The sequence below is a fragment of the Alligator mississippiensis genome, chromosome 14, assembly GCF_030867095.1.
Source record: "Alligator mississippiensis isolate rAllMis1 chromosome 14, rAllMis1, whole genome shotgun sequence".
NCBI classification, from domain to species: Eukaryota; Metazoa; Chordata; order Crocodylia; family Alligatoridae; genus Alligator; species Alligator mississippiensis.
In genome coordinates this window covers 1,524,619-1,549,029 of record NC_081837.1, presented here as the reverse complement: position 1 = coordinate 1,549,029, position 24,411 = coordinate 1,524,619, and the positions used below count along the sequence as shown (strand labels likewise).

The 24,411-nt window shown below is 60.0% G+C and overlaps 1 protein-coding gene across 3 annotated transcripts in view; it reads left to right on the top strand.

The window, feature by feature from the left end:
- The window catches only part of SSH2 (slingshot protein phosphatase 2), a 103,273-nt gene extending 79,292 nt beyond the window's left edge, over positions 1-23,981 (top strand). For all 3 annotated transcript variants that reach the window (XM_019494932.2, XM_019494931.2, XM_014600209.3), the window contains 11 exons: positions 453-574; positions 2,889-2,957; positions 3,513-3,578; positions 5,102-5,296; positions 6,991-7,084; positions 7,224-7,352; positions 10,455-10,501; positions 10,841-10,987; positions 13,836-14,036; positions 17,237-18,092; positions 19,085-23,981. In XM_019494932.2, the coding sequence (XP_019350477.2) occupies positions 453-574; positions 2,889-2,957; positions 3,513-3,578; positions 5,102-5,296; positions 6,991-7,084; positions 7,224-7,352; positions 10,455-10,501; positions 10,841-10,987; positions 13,836-14,036; positions 17,237-18,092; positions 19,085-21,010 (3,852 nt within the window). In that variant the 3' untranslated portion in view covers positions 21,011-23,981. The remainder of the gene's footprint in view (positions 1-452; positions 575-2,888; positions 2,958-3,512; positions 3,579-5,101; positions 5,297-6,990; positions 7,085-7,223; positions 7,353-10,454; positions 10,502-10,840; positions 10,988-13,835; positions 14,037-17,236; positions 18,093-19,084) is intronic.
- Positions 23,982-24,411: the final 430 nt, after the last annotated feature.

The window sequence follows — 24,411 nt, the reverse complement described above, 5'->3', positions numbered from 1 at the left end:
CTGGATTTCATCAGCCCTTCCCGGTTCCGGAGCAGGGTCAGCTCTTCCCTCTCCTGTTTGAAAGGGAGATGCAGCCGCTTCCTCTGGAGCCACAGCCGATGCCTGTGAGGAGCTGCGTGGGGCAGGAGCACCTCTCTGGGGCAAGCACGGTCCAGAGGACCAAAGCAGCCACCCCGTGGACTGCTGCCAGCTGTGTTTGGCAACACCCCCTGGCTGTAACAGAGCTCTCCCGCAGCAGCAGGCTGCAGTGAGCACATCAGGGCAAGACCTCGGTGTAAGAGAGGTGCTCTAGTCCCTCGGTGCCCAGGCTAGCGCCAGCCAGCCCTGCTAGCTCAGGCCGGCGGTGACTGATGCCTGCTGTCCGGCACGAAAGGGCAATGCGCGCGAGTGCCCGCGTGCATGACGCTGGCACGTCTGCTGATCTCGACTGTTGTGTCCTCTTCTCCCCTCAGGCTGTAAGGCTGGAAAGCACGTACCAGAACCGCACTCGATACATGGTGGTGGTGTCCACCAACGGCCGGCAAGACACCGAGGAAAGCATTGTCCTAGGAATGGATTTCTCTTCCAATGACAGGTACCTGGCACACCGCGGCAGGAAGGGCCCTCTTCTGAATGGCGCCTGGTACCGACCTGTCTGGAGAGCCGCTGTCCGGACTCCTCCTGGTCTGGGACAGACAGCCTCAGGCTTCAGGCCTGTTCACCAGCCCCCAGATCCCCCCCTAGCTCTTTAACGGGGTGGGGAGATCCTGGACTGTGTTTCTGAAATGTGCAGTCCGGGCCGAGCATTATGCTGGCAGGAAGGGCTGCACTTGGAAATCCCCAAAAACTACAGCTCCAATGGGCCCAAGCAAGATGCCGGAAGAGTTATTACAGTCACTTAGTGGAGAGCCCCTGAGGTCTTGTTTATATTCATCATGTCCAGTTTTCCTGGAGCATGTGAAATAATAAGATGCCATAGCTGCAGATGCCTGGAGCCTGAGCTGAGCAGGGCTGCGACAGGTCCCTCACCGAGGTGGACAGGACTTGCAAAGCGGTGGTATTGGGGCTCCACAGGACACGTTGGGCGGGCTGCGTGGCCATGTGCACATCATCAGGGCTCAGTGCGCTCGCTGTGTTTATTCGAATGGCTGCTGAGCTCCCCTGAGGGTTGCAGAATGTGGTCACTAAGCCGTCTCTGCTGCCTGTGTAACTGGAGGCCCGGGCGAGCCGTGCCAGCCGTGCTGGGCAGAGGCTTCCTAGCTGGAGGTTAAAGGGGACGCAGGGCGCTCTGTAGAGAGCGAAGGGTGTGAGGCACGTACCCGAACAGGCTGCCGACTGGGCTTTCTCAGGTACGAGGGAAGGCAACAGGATGCCTGGCATTTGTGGTAACTTTGTGGGAAGTCCCTGGTGATGTGGGCTCTGTGCACCAGCCCCAGAGCACTGAGGGGCATCTCAATGTGCGAGTGATTTAATTGCTGCCAACCGTGGTACTGGGGGCAAACTACCCCTCCAGCAGCCAGTCTTTGGGCTCACGGTAGACCTGGCTGGATCTGCCCAGCCATCCTTGGGGACTTACAGCAGCTGCTTGCACTTCAGCTTCAGTCCCATTTACACACCAGGAGCAGCGTGTAAATGATGCTGCGTGCAGGGCGGATCGAGCCCTGGGGAGTCAGTGCAGGGCTCACGCTTCGCGGGTCCGCACAGCCTTGACACCAAGCTGGTCTCGAGGAGACTGCTGCGGCCGTCGGCTCCAGCATCGGAGGCAGCCGCCCCCATGACAAGAGGGGCTGGCTGGCACCTGGTCTCACGCTCTCCGATAACGACGCGGGGTCGTTTTTAGCCGCCTCCTAGAGTTACGGCCCTCCCCCCCGTCCACTCAATATTTACCACTCAAAATAGAGCAGTTGCTATGGCCCCTGCGAAGCGCCGGGTGAACGGTGTCACTAAAAATACCCTGGCCACCTCGACGAGCCTCGCAGAACCGTGTTTTTCCATGAGCTCATCTCCTGCAGGCCACAGAAATAGTCGCGTGTGGACGTGTCTCCTTGGCCCTTCCACACCTGCCCCCCGGGTTAGGGCCCCGTTGGTCCCTGGGGTGGACTCGAGCAAGTCCAGTGCAAAGCATTAGCGTGCAGAGGACAGGACGACCCAGATCTTTCCTTGAAGCCTTCTCTTTGATCCCATATTGATTTCGGCCCCTTCCCCGGGGACCTGATACCCAACAGGTTGTTGTTTTTTTGCTTCTTTCATCACTTTAGCTCTGCGCTTGGCCCAGCCAAGTGTATGGCCCAACACGACGTTCTGCTAAGGTGACAGGAGCAGTCAGGAGACCAGTGACACTGCCAGTAAATAACACCACCCCCCTGGCTATCCACGCTTAGCTGCTGGGTACGGGGGGCGCTAGGGTCCTGCCGTGAACCTTGCGTGCTGATGTTCCCGCTGGCATTGAGTAGTACTGTCCCAGTCCCAGCACCTGTCCGAGCCGCCGACCAAAACAAGCCAAGCCAGGACCAGCCCTGAGCCATTCAGGCTGACAGCACCCGAGAGAAGATAGGGACCGTTCCTGTCACCGGCTCCTTGAGCTGACTGCAGATCGCATGACCCTCCGCCCTCCTTCCTAGAGCCTACCGCTTCCAAATTCTGCTCGCCGTTCCCCTGGGGAGACACGCGCGCTCTGCGCTGGCTGCCAAGGGCATTAGCATACGCGAGCTTTGGTTAACAGCCCGTGTCAGACACCACTTCAGTCTGCCAAGGACACCTGTAGCAAGCGAGGCTGACTGCATGGTGTCCCTGCACTGCCATGAGATTTATTCATGATTTCTGATGAATACAAATTGCTGCTATCGCTGTGAAATGAGCAGGCTGACTCCTGGGAACACACCCGCCTGACTGTCTCTTTTCCATTGCAGTAGTACTTGTACCATGGGCCTGGTGCTGCCCCTGTGGAGCGATACCCTTATCCACTTGGACGGGGATGGGTAAGTGTCCCTGGTGCAGGCGGGCGGGAAGCCGAGGGGCTCTGGGCCACGCAGGAGCACAGGGTGGGATGCTGCATGCATTGAGCAGCAGCGTGTGCACGTGTCAGTTCATGTGTGGTGCACACGTGTATGCGTCTGAGAGCTTGCTAATGCAAGGGCATGTTCAGCAGGGGCAGGTGTGTAGCGAAAGCTTTGAAGGGGCCTGCTGTACGTTGCTTTGTGGCTCCGTCAGGGGCTGACAGATTCTCCAGATGTAAAAATAAGCATGGTGATTCCTTTACCAAACCTCCTCTTGGCTTGGAAACTCCTGCCCATACCAGTTATGGACAGCCTGCAGGAAAACCCACCTCTGCTTCCATCCCAGCCCCTTCAGGTGCATTGGGGGTGCCCACAGCCAGGATGATCTGCTACATCTGTGGCTAACCGATGCACATGCTTAAACCAGGGGGATTACTGTGCATTGTTTCTTTGCCAGCCTGGCTTGTTCCATGGTAGCTGACAAGAGGGCCAGGTGAGGCCTTTCTCACTGTGCTCTCTCTCTCTCTCTCTTTCTAGCGGGTTCAGCGTCTCGACGGATAACAGGGTTCACATATTCAAGCCGGTGTCCGTGCAGGCCATGTGGTAAGGACTCTGCCCTGCTGCTCCTTTCTCCAGGGCAGCTGAAGCTTGTACAGAGCAGGTGCCTTGTGCATCACTGGTGCCTCAGGAGACCCAGCCACAGAGCCAAGCCCCTCCTTTGGAAATGGGAGGCTGCTCTCAGCGCCCACGGTCTGTGTGACTGTCCCTGCAGCTTGATGGGGAGAGGAGCCTCCGTTTCCATCCCGTAGAGTCAGTCGCACGATGGAGCCTGCGCTGGGGGCCGATGCTGGGCCCGGGGTAAAACCTGGTGGGCACCCCAGGGCATGCACCCCATCTGAGTTCCTGCTTCAATGCTCACAGTGCCCAGGTGTCAGGTAGAGCCAAGCAGGGTGGGTATTTCTCATGACCTGCTTCTGCTGCCAGGGGGGTTGGGAGTGAGCCAAGCTGGCCCATTAGGATCCAGCTACCTGGGTCTGTTAGAGAGGAAAGTTGCTCCTCCTAGATAGCTTTGCTGTCCCAAACTGCAAGGCATGTCACACACACACGTGTGTGTGCATGTGCACCACACGTGCACATGGGTAGTACTGGGCTTGTCTGGAGGCTGCCGTGGACAAGCTGCATCTCCTGCATGCTGCATGTCCAGCAGTGAGCCCCTCCAGACTTGGCAGGCCCAGTTCTGCGCACATCCCACCAGGTCGTCAACAACATGCTTATCCCCTACCACGTGGCTGACATGCGACAGGGTAGAGCAGTTGGCTCCTCCGAGGAACACAGCTGTGAACACTTCCCCCAGAGCCAGGCTGCTGTGGATGGCACATTGTGAAACGTGATCTGAGAATAAAGCTGCCATGTCTGCAAGCAGGCACGGTGCCATGTCTGGGGACCTTGTCTCCTGTGGGAAATGGGTACTGTGATTAGCTTGGAGGCCACCAGCTTGGTTTTAGGCTGGCTTAGGATAGAATTTAGTGGCTGGTAAAGTGTTTCTAGCTTCAGCTCTTGGCAGCGCATAATATGCCACCCACAGCGTGGTGTGCACGAGTGTTGGCCGCTGGCTTTTGCCCTGGATTGCTCTGCTCACAATCCAAGGTCTAAAACCAGCTAAAAATAGGGAAGGAACAGTTCTTGGAGAGCAGCTGGGAGAACCTTGTCAACTTCCATGGGCCGGGGGGGAAGAAGGTGCCTAAATACCTGCAAAACCCTGGCGCAAAAATTCTTCCGGGTTTGGTGCCCTCCTGGTGTGGGTTTCAGGGGATGCGTAGCCTCTGCACTCATGCCCATGCATGGAAGGCAAGGCCTTGCCCACAGCTGCAGCTTCCTCAGTCCTAGCAGCTTCCTATGCCAAGGGGCACACCTGCCATCTCCTGCCAGATGATGTGTATTTGTTGCAGCCTGCAGCCCTAGGGCCTGGCAGCTGCTCTGTGATGGGGACCCCTGACACCCTGGGGCCATTAGAGGTGGGCGTTGACTGAGGGAGGCAGCCCGTCAAGTGGGACATTGGCTAGGTGCCACTGGCAGTGGGGGGCAGTCTTGGGGCCGAGGCACTGAGGCCCGGGTCTCTCTTGCAGGTCTGCTCTGCAGAGTTTGCACAAGGCCTGTGAGGTGGCCCGAAGCAACAACTACTATCCCGGGAGCCTCTTCCTCACCTGGGTCAGCTACTATGAGAGCCACATCAACTCCGACCAGTCGTCCGTCAACGAGTGGAATGCCATGCAAGATGTGCAGTCCCACCGCCCCGACTCGCCCACCCTCTTCACGGACGTGTAAGTACAGCCGGTGCGCGGTCTCTGCGTAGCCAGGCAGCTCTCCACGCTCAGTGGGTGTCCTCAGTGTTGCCATTGCACTTCACGCTCGCTCTCGGCACTCTGCACACATCTCCCTTGGACTCTCCTGGGAGGCAGATGCCCTTCTCCGAAGTGACTCGCAAAGCCCCAGGAGGAACCTGTCCGAGCGGAGCCACGAGTCAGGATTTCCTGTCTCCTGGTCCTTTACTGTGAGCACTCGGCTGGGCGTCTCTTACAGACACTGGGGTTTTCCAGGCCTCTTTCCCACGCTTGGGCAGACACGGGCACGTTGCTTGCTGATTTTGCAGCCAGTGCTTTGCTGTGGTGCCCAGAGATTTCCAGACATGGGCAGCTCCAGCTGCCTCCGAGCCAGGCATCTGCCTCAAGCGGTTGTTCTGGTTGACACGCCTAATACCAAACATGGAGGAGAGAGTCACGGCTTTGCAGTGTCTTCCCCGAGTGACGTGGTGCTTGGGCACTGCTGTGACGGAGGGCTCGTACGACCATGCTTGCGGCATGGTCAGAGCGGGCAGGATGTCTTAGCCGCCTGGCTGCCCAGAGTAACCAGCTAGCTGTTGCTAATGGCAGAGCTGCTCGGTCTGATGCAGTGAGCGGTGGTCTCAGTGATGCTGCCTAGATGGGGTCCTGCCTCTGGACGTGACGGCAGCTAATCCCAGGGAGAAGGGAGGGCAAAGGACAACGCTTCTCGCAGTGCCAGGCTGCTTGCCTGGCTTCATGGTGCCTTCCTGCAGACTGGTGCGCTCTGGACATGAGTGTTCTCCAAGCCCAGCGAGCAAAAAACAACCCTGGGCAGTTCGTTTGCAAAGCACCCTTTGCATTGGGTTGTTTGTCAGCGTACAAGGAAGTGGGCTGAAAAGCTTTGGCAGCTGGTCAGCCTGATATCCCCCTGCAGCTATTCATGTTTAAAAACCCCTTTCTCCACGAGAAAAGTTTTTTGCTGGGTGCAGTGAAGCCCTGGGTAGGGCTGTATCCGCAGAGCCTGGAAAGAAAGCTGGGGATTAAAAGGGGCGGCTGTTGTGTAGCTTTTATTCACAGCCCACCAGCTGGACAGGAATTGCAGCAGCTCATAAAGCAGAAACCTCTGCGTATTTGCTGTGTTGGCAGCCTGACAGACAGGCAGAATAGGTGGCATGAACTGGTCCCACCAGGCCCTGGCGGGGATGCTGGGTGAGCCAGCTTGGAGCACTGTCGTTGCCACCCCCCATGCTGATTAGCAAGGCTATTTTTGCAAGTGGAGATAAGGCTTCAGGCAGCAGGGCTGGGGAAGCATTTGCGGCCCGCCTGCCCTCTGTCTCCTTTAAAGGCAGCGTGGAGCGGTTACCTTTCCAAGAAAGGTAGGGGGAGCTCAGGCCTCTGCTCAAAGCCACTTAAATTGCGCCAAATGCTGGAGAGGTTTTGATGGCGAGCCACTGCAGTCCTGGCACATTCCTTGGGGCTTCTGTCCCCAGCACGGCCCGGCCGCCAGCCGGATATGGGCCGTAGCTAGGATCAAGGGGTAGTGTGCTGGCTGCCACCCAGGTGGGGGGCGGCTCAGCAGCATGGGGGTGGCTGTCTCAAACGCAGCTGTGCATGGGGCATCTCCATAGTGTTATGTCACCTGGCCTAGCTCTGTCCCCCACTCACTGTGAATCGCTGTCACCTCCTTCCCTTAGCCCCACGGAGCGCGAGCGCACGGAGCGGCTGATTAAGACCAAGCTGAGGGAGATCATGATGCAGAAGGACTTGGAGAACATCACATCCAAAGAGGTGAGCCTGAAGCTTCCAGTAAGCCACACCGAGGGCTGGTAGGACACAGCCGAAGCCTTGTGCAGCGAGGGGGCATGGTGCTTCGTTCACCAGGATGAGCAAAGAGGAAGGACTCAAGTGGGTTTTCTCCCCTCTCCAGATCCGCACAGAACTGGAGATGCAGATGGTGTGCAACCTCCGGGAGTTCAAGGAGTTTATCGACAATGAGATGATCGTGATCCTCGGGCAGATGGACAGCCCCACGCAGATCTTCGACCACGTCTTTCTGGTGAGGTGTTAGGTCATGGCCCCAATGTGCCAGCAAGGTGCTGGGTTGCTCTTACCCATCACATGGTCCCTGACTTGCAACAGCCCCACGAATGCCAGTGATGCTTCTTGCCCTGAGTGGGCTGGCCAGCGGGCAGAGGAACATGGTTGTCCCGGGGTCCTGCGCGCTGAGCTGAGCTGACAGTGACAGTGGCACTATTGACCAAGTGCTGGCTGGCTTCTGGGCTGCGCTGAGCATAGCCTGGCAATAAATCTTGCCTTGCCATGGTGCTTTGCCTTGCCTGGGCCCCAAAGGAGCCATTCCTGTTGTGGGAAAACCTCTCTATCTTGCTGCCACCTCCCACATCCCAGCCACAGCTGCCCTGGGGCCCATGCAGGAGGTCACCGGAGTGTGTGTGCTGTGTGCGTTGCTTCTGGGAGGACACAGCAGCAAGAGAGGGAAGCTGGCAGGAGCAGAGGGGAGGGCTATGCAAGGCTCAGGTGGCAGTACACTTCCTGCAGCCTTTGGGATGGAGAGTCCCTTTCATGTGTGGGAACCACAGGGCCTGACCCAGCCCTGCAGATTATCTGTCCAAAGCAGTGTAAACAATTCACCCTTTAGTGTTTTGCTTGTTTAGCTGCCTTTCATTGCTGCTGGGCCCTGGCTAACTGCTGCCCCTCCTTCTGATGAGTCAGCATGGCACCGGGTTTCCATCCAGCTGCCGGGCCAGGGACCCTGGCGTGGCTGGTTAATCCCATAAGGTTGGCTCCTCTTTCAAACCGGGCTGCTCCTCTCTGGACCAGCTGGTCCATCCACACAGAGGAGGCCTCTCTTGTTGAATGGCGTGAGCTCCTTGCCATGGTTTAGAGGAGAAGAGGAGTCATAGAAGTGGGGTTGGAAGGGACCTGCAGAGGTCACATCTAGTCCAACCCCCTGCCTGAGGCAGGATCAGCCCTGCCCAAGCCATCCCATACAATCCATCATCTAAGCTCGCTGTAGCTCTTCTGTCACCCTGACAGAACACAAGAAATCCTATCCGAACCTGCCATAAGGAAAGCAGAGGAACCACAGCAGCCAATGTCTATAAAAGGTTGTTAATATACACTCGAGATCCCATGTAGGGGGCCATGCCACCAGCTACACAGGAAGGTAGAAACTTCCCCAGTCCATACCAGTCTGACCACAGGGTAAAATTTGTTCCTGGCCCCAAATGTTGCTTTGATCTGACCCTGAGCAGATGCTGGGACCTAGCAGGCTTTGGTCCCAGCAGGAGCATTGGCCCAGCGCATCCAACACCCAGTGCCTCTGAGGGAGGCTTAAAAACACCCTGATGCTGTGACAGATGTGAGCACTTCCAAGAAACCCTGGTGGAGAGGGAGCCAGGAGACGTGGAGCAATGAGCTGTCCCCGGCCTAGTGACTCTCTTCCAGCCAGGCGGTTTCCAGAGGGGCTCATGCGAGCCCATGCAGTGAGTCAGGAGTAATACAGGAAACATCAGGCAGCTGCCAAGCACGGAGCCTTGGCTCAAGTGCGCTTAACCTGGCAAGACTGCACCCAGGGTCCCCTGGGCAGCACCAGAGAGAGTGCCCTGCCCCTGCAGCTCCCCCGGCTGCGCCCGAGGCTGAGCCGGCTCTGCGAGGAAGGATAGGGCTGGGTGTAGCCGGCAGTTTCATTCATAAACACAAAGCAGCTAGAGGGCAGGGTCCATACGATGAGGTCTCTGAGGTGTCTTATTGGGAGGGTGCCCAAATAACAATACAGGAAATCAGAGCCCAGACACTGGCGCATGCTCCATGTAACGGGGCGTCGCGTTCGGGGAAGGGAGGGATGTCACGCTAGGGAGGGCTCCCGTGACTGCAAATGGCAGGAGCCTCCCTTCACTGGAGGAAGCAGCATGGTGCTGGCCAGCCTCGTGGGATGTTATTTGCAAGGCAGAGCAGGACACTGAGCCCTTGGGACCCTGTGAAATCCACTGCACCTGGCCACGTTGCTGCAAAACCCAAGAGCTTTTCCACCCCTCTGGGCCACCAGCGCACATTGCTGCTCAAGGAGAAATGAGCCTCTGTCTTGCTCAGGGCTCAGAGCCCTGCCCTGGCCTCTGTTTGGGGGTACCTCCATGGGGGAGAGGACCAGCTGCCCTACGATCTGAGGAACTGCCTTCCTCAGGCCTTTGCACTGCCTGCTGGAGGGGACGGGGTCCTAGTAGCTGCCTGGCATAGCTATACATGTCCCTCTAGGAATACTGGGCAGCCGGGGGCAGGCTGCACGTGGTGGAGGACCCCACTACATGGCATGGGCAGAGCCTGGGTCAGACCCAGCGCTGCACCAACCCCATCCCAAGCAGCAGTGCCAGGGACTGCGGCTCTCCAAGACACGTGTGGGCAGGCGGTTCCAGAGCTGGGCTCTATGGCAGGGCTGGCCCTCACGCATGCAGAGGTTTGGTGCTCCCCAGACCTGCCTTGGCTGCCCCCCTTACCTCCATGCAGCTGCAGGAGCCCTGGCCGTGTGTCGGCCCCCAGCTGCTTGGTACAGCCTGCAGCTTCCCTCCCTTGGAATCGAGGAGCTGCCTCGAGTCTCGGGCAGGAGAGCTGGGCGCTGAGGTTCTTCGGCCCTGCCTTGCCCCTGACCTGAGCCGCAGGGTCTGGGGAGGGCACATCCAAACTGACCGGTGTGCAGCCCAGGTCACCACTGGGTTGATAGCTCAGCTGACCAGCTGCTCCTGCACTCCCCCAGGCAAGGGGCAGCCTCGTGGCACAGCAGGCCTTGTTTGTGGAGTCCATGCAGCGCCCGCTGTGGCGCAGGGCAGGGCAGAGCCAGCCACAGCCCCTCATGGAAGGCTTCTCTCTGTGCTGCCACAGCTTTTGAGGCCTTGCAGGAAGCTCCCCAGCCAGAGCAGTCCCGGCGGAGCTTCCTGTTGCTGGGACTGGTGCCGATTCCCAGCCAGATAAGTGCTAGCCCGGCTGTTTGTCACTCGCCTCTGCCGTGTAAACAGGTCTCGAGGGCCTGGGATTAGGCAGCTCCTCTTTGCAGGGCTGTAAGGGGGGGCCTTGCGGCACAGGTCAGCTGGCAGAGCACCTGCGCCGGGTCTTCCTCCTGCTGACGCTTCCCTCCGTTTCCCTGTAGGGCTCTGAGTGGAACGCCTCCAACCTGGAAGACTTGCAGAACAGAGGGTAAGCGGCATGCGGCTGTGAGCTGCTGGGCACGGGGGCAGGCACCCGCCTCGCTCGGTGCCACCCCCACTGTCACTTCCCCGTGGGTGAACTGAGGGCTCGCAGACAGACAGACTGCCCCTCTCTTTTTGCCCGGACCCCAGAATCCCACAGACAGACAGGCAGACGCGCTGAAGGGAAAGCCCCCTGACTGGCACTGAAAGCCCATCAGCAAACGAAGGCAGTTCTGCCTTGGAGCACGGCAAAGCTGCTTCCTGGGGGTGCGGTGCCTCCCTATGGGCTCCGCGTCCTCGGTGGAGGCTGCCGGTCTGGTCCGATCTGCCCTCTGCTTCCGCGCAGGGTGCGGTACATCCTGAACGTCACTCGAGAAATAGACAACTTCTTCCCGGGGCTCTTCGAGTACCACAACATCCGGGTGTACGACGAGGAGGCGACGGACCTGCTGGCCTATTGGAACGACACTTACAAGTTCATCTCCAAAGCAAAGTGAGTCTCCCGTGCCCGCGGTGCCTGCTGCCCGTCTCTCCCACTTTCCTGCCACCTGGTGCCCTCTCCCAGATGAGGGGCAAGGCGTTCACACTCTTAGCTCCCGCTGTGTCTGAAGTTCAGGGGGGCTTTTCCCACTTTGTCTAAGATGCAAGGAATAGGCTGGGAAGCGAGAGCTGCAAGCCCTGCTCTGCAGTCATTCCCTCTGCTGTGCTTTGAACTAATGATGGAGGAACGCTGAGGGGGTTGAGACTCTAGGAATAACCCGAACTGCGGCTTGGACATGGGTAAAATACCGAGGGGAAATAGGAGCATACAATGTGGCTGTTGGCACAGACAAGTCTTTCTCTCAGAGTCAATGGAGTTGCCTCCCCAAAAATCATCCTTATTGGTACGGGGAGCATATCCATCAGACAGCCTTCCAGTTTTTGAGCCTGTCTGTGTCTGTGAGCAGTGCCTTGTGGTGGTGGGCACCGTACAGAAGATGGTCCCTGCATCAGGGCTTACCCTCTGTATGGCAAGACATGGCAGAAGCCAGAACAGAAAGACTTTGTTTGCCTGTGCCAGACCACCTGCGAGCACAGATGCCCTGTGTTGCCTGCAGCACTGCCCTGGCCCACTGCACCCGCTCTGGAAGGTGTCAGCGAGCTAGTAAAACCCTCTCCTATGGGTGCCTGGCTGAGCAGTCTGATAACTGCAGGTGCTGCAAAGAGGGCTTTTTATTGCTTGCAAACATCTCCTAGTTGCATGCAATAAATCCAGCAACCTTTCTTGAGACCTAGGTAGCCGCGGGGCCCGTTAGCACATATCACCCACAGGACTGAGATAGTGTAAAAGGAGCCCACGGTATTTAAACCCTAGTGTGGTAGCTGTACCTGTCTGTGTGGCCCTAGAACGGATGAGCGAATTCATGATGGCTCTGTCTCCCGACCGGGTTACTGGAGACTGCTGTTATGTTTTAAGGCAGCTAAAGGCTGTGTAGCTGTGTTGGTGGCGGAGGCCCTTCTTGGCCCAAGCTTTGCTTTCACAGAGCCTTCCCTCTCCAGGTGCGGAGCTACCTTGCAGGCGTTATAAAACCACCCAAGGCCACAGCCCCGCTGCTAGCAGGGTGTGGGGCTCTATACCAGAGTTGCTCTGGAGAGTGCTAGTGCGCTGCAAGCACGCATCTGGCTTTCCAGTGAGGAAATGGCCCAGTGAGCGGCTGGTGTGGCCAAAGCAGCCGCAGGGGGTGTGCTGGGTGCGTGGAGGGAGCATGCACGCAGGTGACAGCTGCACGCATCTGAGGGTTGTGCTCAACTTGGCCAACGGCGGCCTGTGCTCCGAGGCTTCCCACGGTGTCCAAGGCTGGCAGTGATAAAAACCCTTATCCAGGCACTTGAAAAATAGCGCCAGACCAAAACTCTCTTGACCAGCTCTGTAACGAGGCAGCTCTGTGCCCAGCCCAGGGTGAGCAGACAAGGGCTAGCAAGCTTCCCTCCTCCCAGTCCATGGCAGGAAGCATTGGGATGCCTTGGAGCACGGGCTTTTCTGCCACGTGTGACCCCCTTGGTACCCGGGGAAGTGGCAGCAGAGTTCGCAGCCCAGAAACGCTGGAGCAGTGTGTGAACAAATCAGAGTCCAGTGGAGGGCAATGAAAACGGGGCTGGGGCACGTGATGTATGAGGAGAGCAGAGCACGCCAAAGGGAAGCCTCCATCTCCAGGCAGCACCCTGGTGCAGCACCAGCTCCGGTCCCCTTTGCCGGACATGGTCTGGCTCCTTCTGCCTGAGTGGAGCCGACCGCTGCTCCTTTCATGCCTGTGGCAGACATGAAGTGGCGTGATAAGCCCGTGGCTGGTCACAAACCAGGCGCAAGTCTTTACCAGAGGATCTGAGAGGCGGGGCTGTGAAATGCAATCTCCCAGGCAGGGTTTTCGGTTTCGTTCAGCTTGTCCCGGCAGATAACGCCAGGCGACAGGCTTGGACCTGCGCTCAACGGGGCTTGGAACTGTGGGACGAATTGGTGCCTAATACAGGCGCCAGGGCAGAAAAATACCTCCCCCAGGGAGGTATTTGGAGATACCAGGTGCCTGCAGAGCCTGTGTCTGGGCAGGAGCTGTTGTTGGACAGGGTATGGACCTGTCCTCATTGGGAACAACACCCAGAGTCAACAGGAGCACTGCTTGAGTCAGAGCAGCGAGATTAGCTTGCCGCGGGCAGGCTTTGCTAATCTGGGCAAGCAACTGTTCACTCGCCTCCCGCCAGGGCGTCTTCCAGTAAGAGCAGTGGTTTTACACTGCCCTGCAGGTCACATCCCTCGGTCTCAAAAGATCAGCATCCAGGCTAGGTCCCAGGGGCCCGGATGTGCCTGTCTAGCACTGGCCGGGTGCGGGGAGAGTCAGGGTTTTGCTGTTACTCCTTCCCTCTTGGGTCTCTTTGCCAGTTCACAGAGTTGACCTGTTTGCAAGAGGTCTCGCGGGCCATTTCTGCCTATTCCTAGGGCCCAGCTGTCTGTTTAACCTCGTATCAGTGGTCAGCTGGAACATGTCAGGGCACGTGTTCAGAGAAGGCAAGCCCGTAATTCATGTGCAAAATGCACGTGCCTCTGCCTGCTTTCCACAGGCAGGATTTCACAAGCAAATCTGCAAGGGGGTGCACGGACTTGCAGGCTTGCACACGCAGCTGGTCAAGGCACACACTTGCGGTGCCTGCCTAGGAAAAGCTGTGGACACCGAGTGCCTGCTTCTGGCTGTGTGCGCCACAGATGCGTGGGCTCTCGGAAGACCCTCTCACGTACAACCTATGCATTGTAGATCCTTTGGAGGTAGCTTTCTAACAGCCCTCTTTTTCTCTCCCGCCCGGCACATCAGGAAGAACGGCTCTAAATGCCTGGTGCACTGCAAGATGGGGGTGAGCAGGTCGGCTTCCACAGTGATCGCCTATGCCATGAAGGAGTACGGCTGGAACCTGGACCGGGCCTACGATTACGTGAAGGAGCGCCGCACAGTCACCAAGCCCAACCCCAGCTTCATGAGGCAGCTGGAGGAGTACCAGGGGATCCTGCTGGCCAGGTGAGCCCTGGGGTCAGCCCGAAGGTGGCACTGGCCCTGTCCCTGGTCAGTGCAAAGCCACAAGCACAGCGTGCTTCCCAGAACCCGCGGGCAGGAGGGGTGCTGAGTAATGTCCTCGTGTGGCTCGCTGGAAGGAGAAGACGCTTCTTCCCACCTTCTCCCCCGTGTGTGTTGAGTCTCAGAGTGCTTCTGGCGCTGGCCAAGGCAGAGTGTGCATCTAAGGCCACCTCCGCCTGCCAGGGTGGGATGAGGCAGGGCTTGGTGAATGGGGGGAGCCAGGCCTCCCTTGCCTGTGTGGCAACTCCTTGGCACCTGCTGGTGTACTGGCCAATACTCTGGCCCAGCATGAAGTGTGAGCTGGGTCTCCAACAAGGCTTTCAGAAGGTAAAAGGGTAGCTTGCAGGTTTGCATGTGGACTTCAGGCTTGTAGCATGCTGAAGTCTGCCCTGGCGGAAGTGGCCAGGCCCCAGGTGCCCCACACTCCTTCCCCTACCCTCTCATTGGGCTCCAAAGCGCCTCTCCTTCCTCTTGGTCCGTGCAGCAAGGTCTCCTTCCCTCCGCTTGTCCCCGGCTCTGTTTTGCTGCATGTCCCCGGGGCTAGAAGAAAACAGCCTTGCATGCATGTGACTCTGCTCGGGTTTCAGGCCCGGGGTTGGGAGCAGAGCCATGTGCCAGGCAGATCTGGTGACATGCCCGCGAAGGCAGCGACGGGGCTGTGAGAACCGGGATGTTGCTTTCCAGCAGTAAACACAGCCCTGAGTCACCCTGGCGAGGAAGTGAGCTGTCGCCCATCAGCTTCAGGGGCCAGGCCGCTGCCTCTTGCTTTAAGCTGTCCTACCAGGTCCCGTTGGTGAGCTGGGAGCTGCCTTGCCCTGGTCCCTTGCTGGCTACCAGGGAGGAGGAGATCTGGCTCTCCCACACCCTAGAGGCTGGCTCCTCCGGCCTGCCACCCCTCGCCCCTTGGAAGGCCGGGTTCTTTGGATCAACTAAATAGTTGGAAAAAAGTTGCCCCTTGGAAGGCTTTTGTGGGAGTGCTGGAAGACGGCGGCTGGGTTCCTGGCGCATGAGCCTTGTGCAACCTTTTATCAGCCACTGAACGGGGCAGAGCTCGAGGTTACAAATTAACAGGATGAAATGGGCCCGGTGGGTTATTGCTGGCTGCAGGTGCCACCTGGGGTGTCAGGCAAACTCGGCTCACTCCCGCGAGCAAGGGTGTGGGTTTCCAAGTGACACACCAGCACGCTGAGCTCTGCTGAGCAAGCCTGCCGGGAGGCAGGGCACTGTTGCCAGGTGGAGAAACAGGCACGGAAAGCAACGCTCCCAGGGTTGCAGAGACAAAAGAGGGGGGAGCCAGGATCCCTGGTCCCTGTGCAGTGCCTCAGCCCCAGGAGCCGAGCTCTGCTTCGTGGCCAGAAGGGACCCCACAGATCCACACCAAGAAGGGGCAGTTGCCACTTTACCTCCAGGGAAGGCGTTTGCACACGACGGGCCCCGTTTCTCTGGGTTCTGCCTTCCTAGACCGCTGGAACATGAGTGCACGTGTCCCACAGCGGCTGTAGGGCCCTGTTTTTAGCCCCCTCTTTCAGCCTGTGCAGGGGTTCGGGGCCAGGCTCATTTCCCACGTGAGAAGCCACACGCAGTAGCTGGGTCAAATCTCCTGCCCTGGGCTGAACCCTGCCTGGGGGGAGCTTTCAGCCAAATGCAGGCTGCCCGCTTAGCTCGGCAATGAGTCTCCTACCTGCTACTGTCCCCGCGGTCGCCCCGCACTGGGGTCCCGCGCACACGGGCAGGGGGACGGCAGGACAGCTAGGTTGGGGCACTCCCCGGTGGAGGTGGCTTGGCAGCCGGCTGTAGCTGGAGAGTCTAGCGGTGTCGGCTCTCCTCCTAGGGGCAGCTGGTAAAAGTGCAGCCAGGCGGGAACGGGGCCAGCCGCGCAGAACAGCATTGTGCCATCACTTGTTTTCCTTGTTTTCTCCATTTCGGAGAAACGGCCTCCGCCGCGGCAGGGAGGGCTCGTGGCACGGGTGGCGACACGGCAGCCGGCGAGGTCGGCTCGCCCATGTGACTCGGGCCGCGCTCGGGCCCTCCCAGGCACTGTCCGGCCAGGAGATTGATGGCTGTCCTGAGGGCTGTTTTGATTGAGAGGGGCTATTTTTGGCCTCCTGTAAGCACACAGGATGTTCCTGGCCCCCGCACCTCTCTGGTTTCCGTAGCTCCGTGACTTATCACAGGATGGATGGTCTTTGTGAGGGTGCCTCAGTGGTGCCAGGCTGCCCTTGCCTGGGGCTCCTTGGCATCCAGTGCCCACTGTTACCTGCTTCCATGACCTTCCTGACGCACGCAACCCAAGGCTGTTACCTGCGTCACCTTCTTGTCCTGTTAACGCACCCGTCACCTTCCAGCAGATAAGGCATGCTCAAGTCCATAAGGGGCCAACAAGGGAACCCCTCGCTTGCATGTTGTAGTAAGGCCACCAGGCTTGTTTAGCTCGTGTGTGTGTGTGTGCACACACATGCACACTCCCCCCTTAGCATCGGGGGTGCACAAGCGCCCAAGCAGTACACAGAGCGAGCTCACTCGTGCCACAGTGATTTCTGTATTCCACTGCGATCCTGCACGCTTCTGCAGGGCTGGATTTGGTCCTGGGAGTTTTAGGGAGCCTCACGAGGCAAGCGGATCCTAGAAATCCAAGAGAAGCGGGGCTGGAAGGGATCTCCAGAGGTCGCATCCAGTCCAGCCCCTGCCTGAGGCAGGACCAGGCCTGTCCAAACCATCCTATACAAATCTCAATTCTTTGTAAAACTGCTGTCACCCTGGCGCAGCACAGAGCATTGCACCCGAGCCTGCACAGGGAAAGCAGGGGGACCGTGGCAGCCAACGTCCTGCTTCTGTAAAAGGCTGTTAGTATACACTTGAGAGATCCCAGGTAGAGGGCCACACCCCCATGGCAGAAAAAGATAAAAACCCCCACAGTCCAAATCAAGGTGACAGGCTGGTTGCAAGGGCGGTCTTGCTTGCTTTTCCAACCATGTTGCATTCCTCTGCCCCTGGGTGTGCAGGCTGCCCACCTAGATGCACGCAGAGTTATCCTTGACCCAGTCCTGAAGCTCCCCGCAAGTCGCTCGCCCCTGCCAGGTTTGTGACGCACAGTCGTGTCTCCAGCAAGGGACTAACGCGTGTCCCCTTCTGTCCCCCCACAGCAAGCAGCGGCACAACAAGCTATGGCGCTCGCACTCGGACAGCGACCTCTCCGACCACCACGAGCCCATCTGCAAACCTGGGATGGAGCTGAACAAGAAGGAGATCACCACCTCCGCTGACCGCATCTCCGAGGCCAAGCCCAGCGACAGCCGCCCACCAGCATCCCCCACCTATGCGACCGAGCTGAGCACGGAGCGCCGGCTCCAGGGGGATGCGGCCGTGATCGATGAGCTGTGCACCAAGGAAAGGAGGATCCATCTGGAGTTCACGTCCAGAGACTTCCACGCCGAGCAGATTGAGGATGAGCTGAACCTGAACAACATCAACGGGTGCTCAGCCGGCTGCTGCCTCGACGAATCCAAGTGCCCCCTGGATAACTGCCATGCCTCCGAGGCCTTGATGCAGCTCGACCAGCCCCTGGAGATAGCCACAGACTTCCCCGACCTGACAGTGGATGACCTGGAGAAAGATGCCCTTAAGCCAGACATGAACGTGCACTTGGTCCCCATGGAAGAACTTGCTGCCCGGCTAAAAGACCTCCCCAGGTCGCCCGACCAGGATTCCCCAAGCCCACAGCTTCATTCCCAGCCCGAAGCTGCTGACTTCAGCACGGACCGGATCGACTTCTTCAGCGCCCTGGAGAAATTCGTGGAGCTCTCCCAAGAGAGCCGGTCTCGCTCCTGTTCCCACTCGAGGTCGGAAGAGCAGAGCAGCGGGAGGAACGGGGTCGCGAAGGGATCGGTGCTGGAGGTGCCACCTACGGTGGAGACAGGCATCACTGTTCAGAGAACCGGCTCCTTGGGCAACTCCCCACAAGCGTCGGAAGATTCTTCCACGGATGAGGAGCAAACAAAGGTTAGGACAGTTGATTGCTTTCCTAGCAGCCCTTGCTTGCATGTTCCTGGCTGCAGGTCTGTATTTGCTTGGGCAGATGTGCAGGAAGCTTTCCAGTCTGCCAGTATCATGTGTCTCCGTACAACTAGCACGGGAGAGTTTGCTTTAGGAGAGGAGTGGGAGGTACTACAGGTACTCGGTGCGGGTTGGTGTCAGATGCCTGGGCTAGCCTCTCAGTCCCCTCGTGGCCCCTTGTGCTCGAGGGGAGAGTGCCCCGGTGAGGGCTGGTGAGCAACGAGGCCAGAACTTGGAGTAGAGAAGCAGGAGGGAGGCGGGTCAGGACCGAGGGATGTCGGCCAAGATTCACGAGGGTGCCAGAGCAGCATGGGTGGAACGGCGAGGTCGGGCGTCTTCTGTGCAAACTGATGCCTGTGATGTGTTGGCCGCAACTTGCTGAAACGCTGTCGCCTTGCACTTGAAGAGTTGCTGCAGATGGGAGGTTGAACCCATCCCGTCCTGCCCTAGGGAGGTGGAAGAATGAGGCAGCACTTCCGGGCTACTCTGCCACGGGGCTCCCGGGCCTCAGATGTGCACAGCCGCTCTGCTCGAGCCTCCAAGGGGAACATTTGAACTCGCAGGACCGTTTCAACGAGGGCTGTGGCCTGTATGCACGAGCTGTCGTACAGGAACGCATCCATAGTAACCCAGGTGTCCAAATGGCAGTTTTATTCAGGTGTCGGTACTGATCTCCATTATGCTGTAAAGATTGGAGGCCTGAAGTGAGGAGCCCAAGCGTGTTGAGCACCTGATTTTCCACGGCTGTGCAGAAATCCTGCTGGAGGGATTTAAATGCAGCCCCAGAGGTGCCCTGGGTGCTGTTAGCAAGCCCACTTGGAGCTGGGTCCGTGGCACGGCACTGGGCCAGGGGTTTCCTGGGGTGGGAATGCCTGTCCAGGCCTTTCAGAATCGTTTGTGCTGGTGTGCATCTTGTAACGCCCGTGTCTCTGTTGCAGGAAGTCTCGGAGCTGCCTGGCACAGGCCCCCTCACGCGATCCCACTCGGAAAACTCAATATCCGTGAAGGAGATCGTCACGGAAATCGAGTCCATCCACCAGGGCGTGGGGCCGGGCCTGCAGAAGACAGACGGTGCTGCTGGCCACACGCCGATGGTGCCCAAGAGGAACACGGTCCACGAGCTGCCAGCCGAGGCAGCCTGGCCATCGGAACACAAGCCTGGCAAGGCCGAGCCAGGCGATGGCATTTGCACGGCCCAGCAGGAGAAGGCAAAAGAGCCTCTGCAAGCAGAAGAGGATGGGGCTGACCCAGAGGAGAGCAGCCCAGCCGAGGACCAGCAGGAGCTGCAGGGAGAAGGCCTTGCCCTGGCACCCAAGTGGTGCCCAGGCTCGGTACGACGTGCCACGCTGGAGTTCGAGGAGCGCCTGAGGCAGGAGCAGGAGCAGCAGCACGGGGCGCCTGGGGGCCTGCTGCTCACCCGCAAGAACTCCCGCAACGACCCTGCCACCACCGAGCCCGCGCCCCGCGGCAGGAGCGAGGAGCCGTCTCACGAGCTGGCCCCAACCTACGGGGAGGGCGACAGCCACCAAGCCAGGCCGGGGAGCCCCGAACCCCCTGTTGGCACGTGCCCTGTTGTGGAGCCCCTGCCCGCGGAGCTCGGCATGGAGCAGGAGGGGCCAGCGCGGGAGCGCCGGACGGTGGTGCTGCTGGAGAGCTCCGCGGTGCCGGCCTTGCCTGGCCCCCTCCCCAAGAGGATCGAGATCATCGAGTATGCGCAGGCGTCTGAGCTGCTGGGCCCCCAAGAGTGTGATGCCGGCTGCGGGCAGGGTGGCACGGGGCCAGGCTTGACCAGCCTGGAGCTGCCACCGCTGGATGAAAACCTGAACCCCTCGGTGTGCACGGGGACAGCCGCCGTGTGCCCGCAGTCTCTGCCACTGCAGCACCCTCCCATGCCGGGACCCATGGCAGCCCAGCAGGCCACCTCCGCCCCAGGCAGCCCCCAGCAGGGCTGTGGTGGGACACCGATGCTTCTGGGTGCCACCTCCCCCCTTGGCCAGGCGATACCCTCACCCTCAACAGACCCCGCGTGCCTGAGCCTGTTTCACCTGGAGGGCGTCACGGAGCAGAGCACGAGCACGGACGATGAGCCGGCCGCACCGTGCAGCGCCGGTGGGGGCGGGCAGCTCCTATGCGGGGGCAGCTGCAGTGCCTTGATGCTGTTGAGCCACGAGGACCTGACTGTGCTCGGCCGCCTTGCTGGGGGCCAGAGGGAGCCTTGCGAAGGCTGGGACTTCTTCCTCTGCTCCGGCCTCCCCCACAGCTCTAGCAGCCGCAGCGTAGAGGACCGCAGCAGCCACCCCAGCCTGGTCCAGCTGCGTGCCACAGAGCTCGAGGCACGCATGCGGCATGCGGGGCTCACAGCGCCGTCCCACATGAAGCGCTCAGCCTCCCTGGCCAAGCTGGACTGCCTGGACCTCTCGAAAGACGACTTAGCCGAGAGGGAGCACGCCCCCTCGGAGCCCTGTCCCCACCTGCTGCCCCCGGGCAGCCCGCCTGGAAGGCTGTGCACATCTTCCTCCTCGCTGCCGGGCCTCGCCGACCCAAAGCCCACGAAGCATTTTGTAGAGCAGCTTAAAACGACTGAGTGCATTGCCCAGAGCAAGCCGGTGGCGCGGCCCCTCGTGCAGTATGCCAAAGAGTTTCGGGTGGGTCCACCCGGCCCAGTCCCCAGTGCGCCACCTCTATTGACTCGCTCCGAAGAGGCGCTTCCACTGCTCCAGGCGCCGGGGCCAGACTCGCCGTGCCCGGCTCCGAAGCTGGCCGTGGCGCCACGGCAGCAGCACGGCAGAACTCACCCCCTGCGGAGACTCAAAAAGCCTAGTGACAAAAAGCGGACGCCCAATCCTCTCTATAACACCATGTGAACCCGAGCCCTGCGCCGTGACCCCCTCCCCCCCCACGTCGTCGCGCTCGTCCCAGGGGCAGGTGTAATATATAAGGAACATGCACTTTATCGGTTAATTTTATAGTCATTTTACTGTTCCTGACGCATGTAGGTTTGGGTTGTGTTTCTCTGTGTGCGACTCCGACTGCAAGGCCGTGGGTTATTTTTTTAAGTTTTTTTTTTTTTTTAACTCCGATAACCTCAGCCGTGCTCTTTGTTTTAAAAGAACACCCCGGCCAGGCAGAAATCACGGTGGCAGCCCCCTCGTCCCTGCCAAGCTAAACCCACCCCCATTGCCTTCCCCTTGTGCCACGGCAGCTGCCCGAGCGGGCGCCGCGCTCAGACGCAGCGTTACCCCGTGGCTGACCCCACATAAGCAAACTGGAACTTGCTGACCGCGGTGGCCGCGGGCCGAGCTGCTTTGGCATGAGCCCGCAGGACGGGTCTGGCCCGGATGGAGGGGTGGGTGCTGGACTCCCGCTTCCCGGGACCTGCAAATCCACGCCCATGCACTTTGACTGTGACCGAGGGGGCAGAGGCCAGGCCGTGGGGAGCCTCCCCGGGGGCTGCCGAGCCCTGAAAATTGGGGGGTGTTCTTTTAAAACAAGGGGGGCTTAACCCTTTCATTACTTGAATACTGCTGTGGGCCTTCCGTGTACAATGGCCATATCATGTATCCACCGGTCTCCCCTCCACGCGTCCTCCCCGCCACCAGCACCACCCTAAAGTTGTTCTCTCGCTCGTGCTGCCTGAGTTGCTCCCTCTCTGCTCCCCACACACGCAAACACACCCACACGGTTCTTGCTTGCAAAGCCAGCAAGTGTCTTCATGGTTTGTACCTCTTGAATGCAAGGTTTTCCTCTCTCTGCTGTCACTTTTAACACTTAACCTGGAGGGAAGGTCGGTCTCTTCCGGATGTGGTTTTCCCCCTGCGTTGTGTATATATACAGTATTTATAGCGGGTTTTGTCATTTCCTATGGTTTCTTTTTAAACAACAACAAAAAAGGGTGAGACTGCGTTCTGCAAACTGGAAACAAAGCCACCTCTCCCGGTTCCGTGGTGTTCATTGCAAGCCGCACGTGACCTCCAGGAGGTCTGCCTCGAGCCTGTCTTCCCTTTCCAAAAGTGAGGCCCTGTTGTCGCCAGCTTCTGCCAAATACCATGTCCGTTGTGCATGAGCTCTGCTCCCTTCCCGCCGGGGCCGGGCTGCCGCCCCGGCTGCCTCGCTTGTGACTGGAAGGAGGGTTTTAGGCCATTTGAAAATCTCAAGCACCCTGAGCCACTGGGCGCGTTCCTGCTGTACTGGAGAGCGTGGGGGGAAGGGGGATTGCAAAGGGGGTGACACGGGTTGCAACTTGATTTTGCGCGCCAGCTGATGCAGGGCTTGCTGAGCACCCGGGTGTCACCTGCGCAGCAGGGCAAGCCGTTGGCCCCTGTGGGAGAGCTGTGGCCTGCTCGACTGGTACCGCAGGGCCTGGGGGGAGTCTGGGTACGGAGCCGCACGTCTCCCCTGGCCCCAAGCAGCCCAGCTCTGGAAGGAGCAGGTGCAAATACCCTGCAAAATCTCTCCCAGCATCTCCCGTGAAAGCACGGGGAGTAGGGCCGAGCCTTGCTCCGGTGCGTGATGCGGTTGGATGCGTGCGGTGCTGTCTGGACTGGCGGGTGGTTGGGGTGGGGGTCTTCTCCCCCCAGCAGCAGCTTGCAGAGGGGTTGCAGGGATCTCTTCCTGCAGCAGGAGAGTTGGGGTGAGGCAGAGTCAGCACGGGGTCACCTTCCCACTTGTCCCCCATCCCCATGCAATGGGGAAGCCCCCGGAGCAGCTTCCCTGCCTGGAGCTCAGCCTTCAGACCCAGCTCCTCCGCTCCCTCCCAGCCCTGCCCTCCCCTGGGGTTGCAGCACAAGCCCAGCTCCTCCAGCCTGAATACTTGAAGCAGCCTCACAAAACTTTCCCCTGCTGTCCTGGGGTGGGGGGAGCCCTGGCTGTACCCCTCACCCCAGCTCTGCCCCTGCAGCTGTGGCACTGGCAGGGCTGGGAGGGCAGAAGAGGTCCCCTCAGCAGGGCTATGGAGACGGCCAAGGTCTCTGCTTTGAGCAGGCCTTGGGAAAGAGCTGGAGAGTCCGCCCAGTGCGGCCTAAACCCCTCCAGGCTCCAGAAGCACCCACACATCCCCGCACCGGGGGCTGCCACAGGCCCATCAGGACCTGCCTTTGGGCCTGTCCAGCTGGGCCCAGGCAGCTGCAGGGCAGGACACGTGGGCGCTTCCCTGGGCTGGGGAAGCAGCTGCGTTTCCCCCCGCTGGGGCAGTGTCGGGCGCTGGAGCTTCCCATTTGCATTCCTGTAGCGAGCTGCAGCCCGGTCTCAGCCCAGCCCTCGGCGGGCACGGCCTTGTTTACAGTGCGGGTCTGCCCCCGGGCAGTCTCTGCCATCCCCTGCCTGGTTGCGCCGCCCCGGGAGCCTTGCAGGAGAAAGCTGTGGGGCCATGCCCCCCGCATCCTGCTGCACTGAGACGCGGAGGGCAGCTCGTACCTCCTCCATGCCAGGGGTAGCCGGTCGCTGGCCGCCAGCTCCTGCTCATGGCCTCGTAGCCGGGGTGGACTGCCGGTTTCTTAGCCGGGCTGGCAGGAGCGGAGGGAGACACTCTCCTCCCCAGGGTGAGGGGAGAGCTGCCTTCCCTGGCGTGGGGTGACCGGCCCCAATGGGTCTTCACTGGAAGAAGAAACGCCCGGTCCCTGCCCCGCAGGAAGAGCCAGGCAGGGACGAGGCACGGCGCGGTGCCAGTGCCTTCTCCGTTCTCTTTCCTTTCTGCAAATGTGACTTGGTGCGTTGGGTGGGGGGACCCCGCGCAGCCCCCCGAGCCCGCGGCGGACGTGCTCGGCTGTTTTTAAATGTGAAGGCGCGCCCGGGCGCAGCCCCTGTCCTTGTTACTGAACGAATAAATTTTTATTTTGAGCACACGTGTGTGGCTGCCTCCGTCTGGGGCGGGGGGATGGAGGGGGCAGGCGGCATCACTGGGGTGGGGCAGTGGGGGTTTGTGGGGCCCTGGAGGTGGGGTCGGCCTGTCCCTCTGTGCCAGGGCGGCTTGGCCAGCAGCCCAGGCCTGGAGGAAAGTGCCCGTGCTGGGCCAGCTGTTAGGTGGGTTCAGTACTGCCCTCCTGCACACGCCTGGTGGGAGATGGGTGCGGGGTGAGCCTCGACGCCTGCTCCCGGAGCTCGGCCCTAGCGCTGCTCTTGCCCCTCGCCCCGTGAGCGCGGTGGCCCGGCGCACGCAGGCGGCCAGGGGGAATGCGGGGGAGCTGGCCCCGGGCCCTGCCGCCTGGCCTCTGGGGGCGAGGCCCGCTGCCTGCCCCGGCCCCGTGGGCAGCCCGGGTCGTGGCCGCAG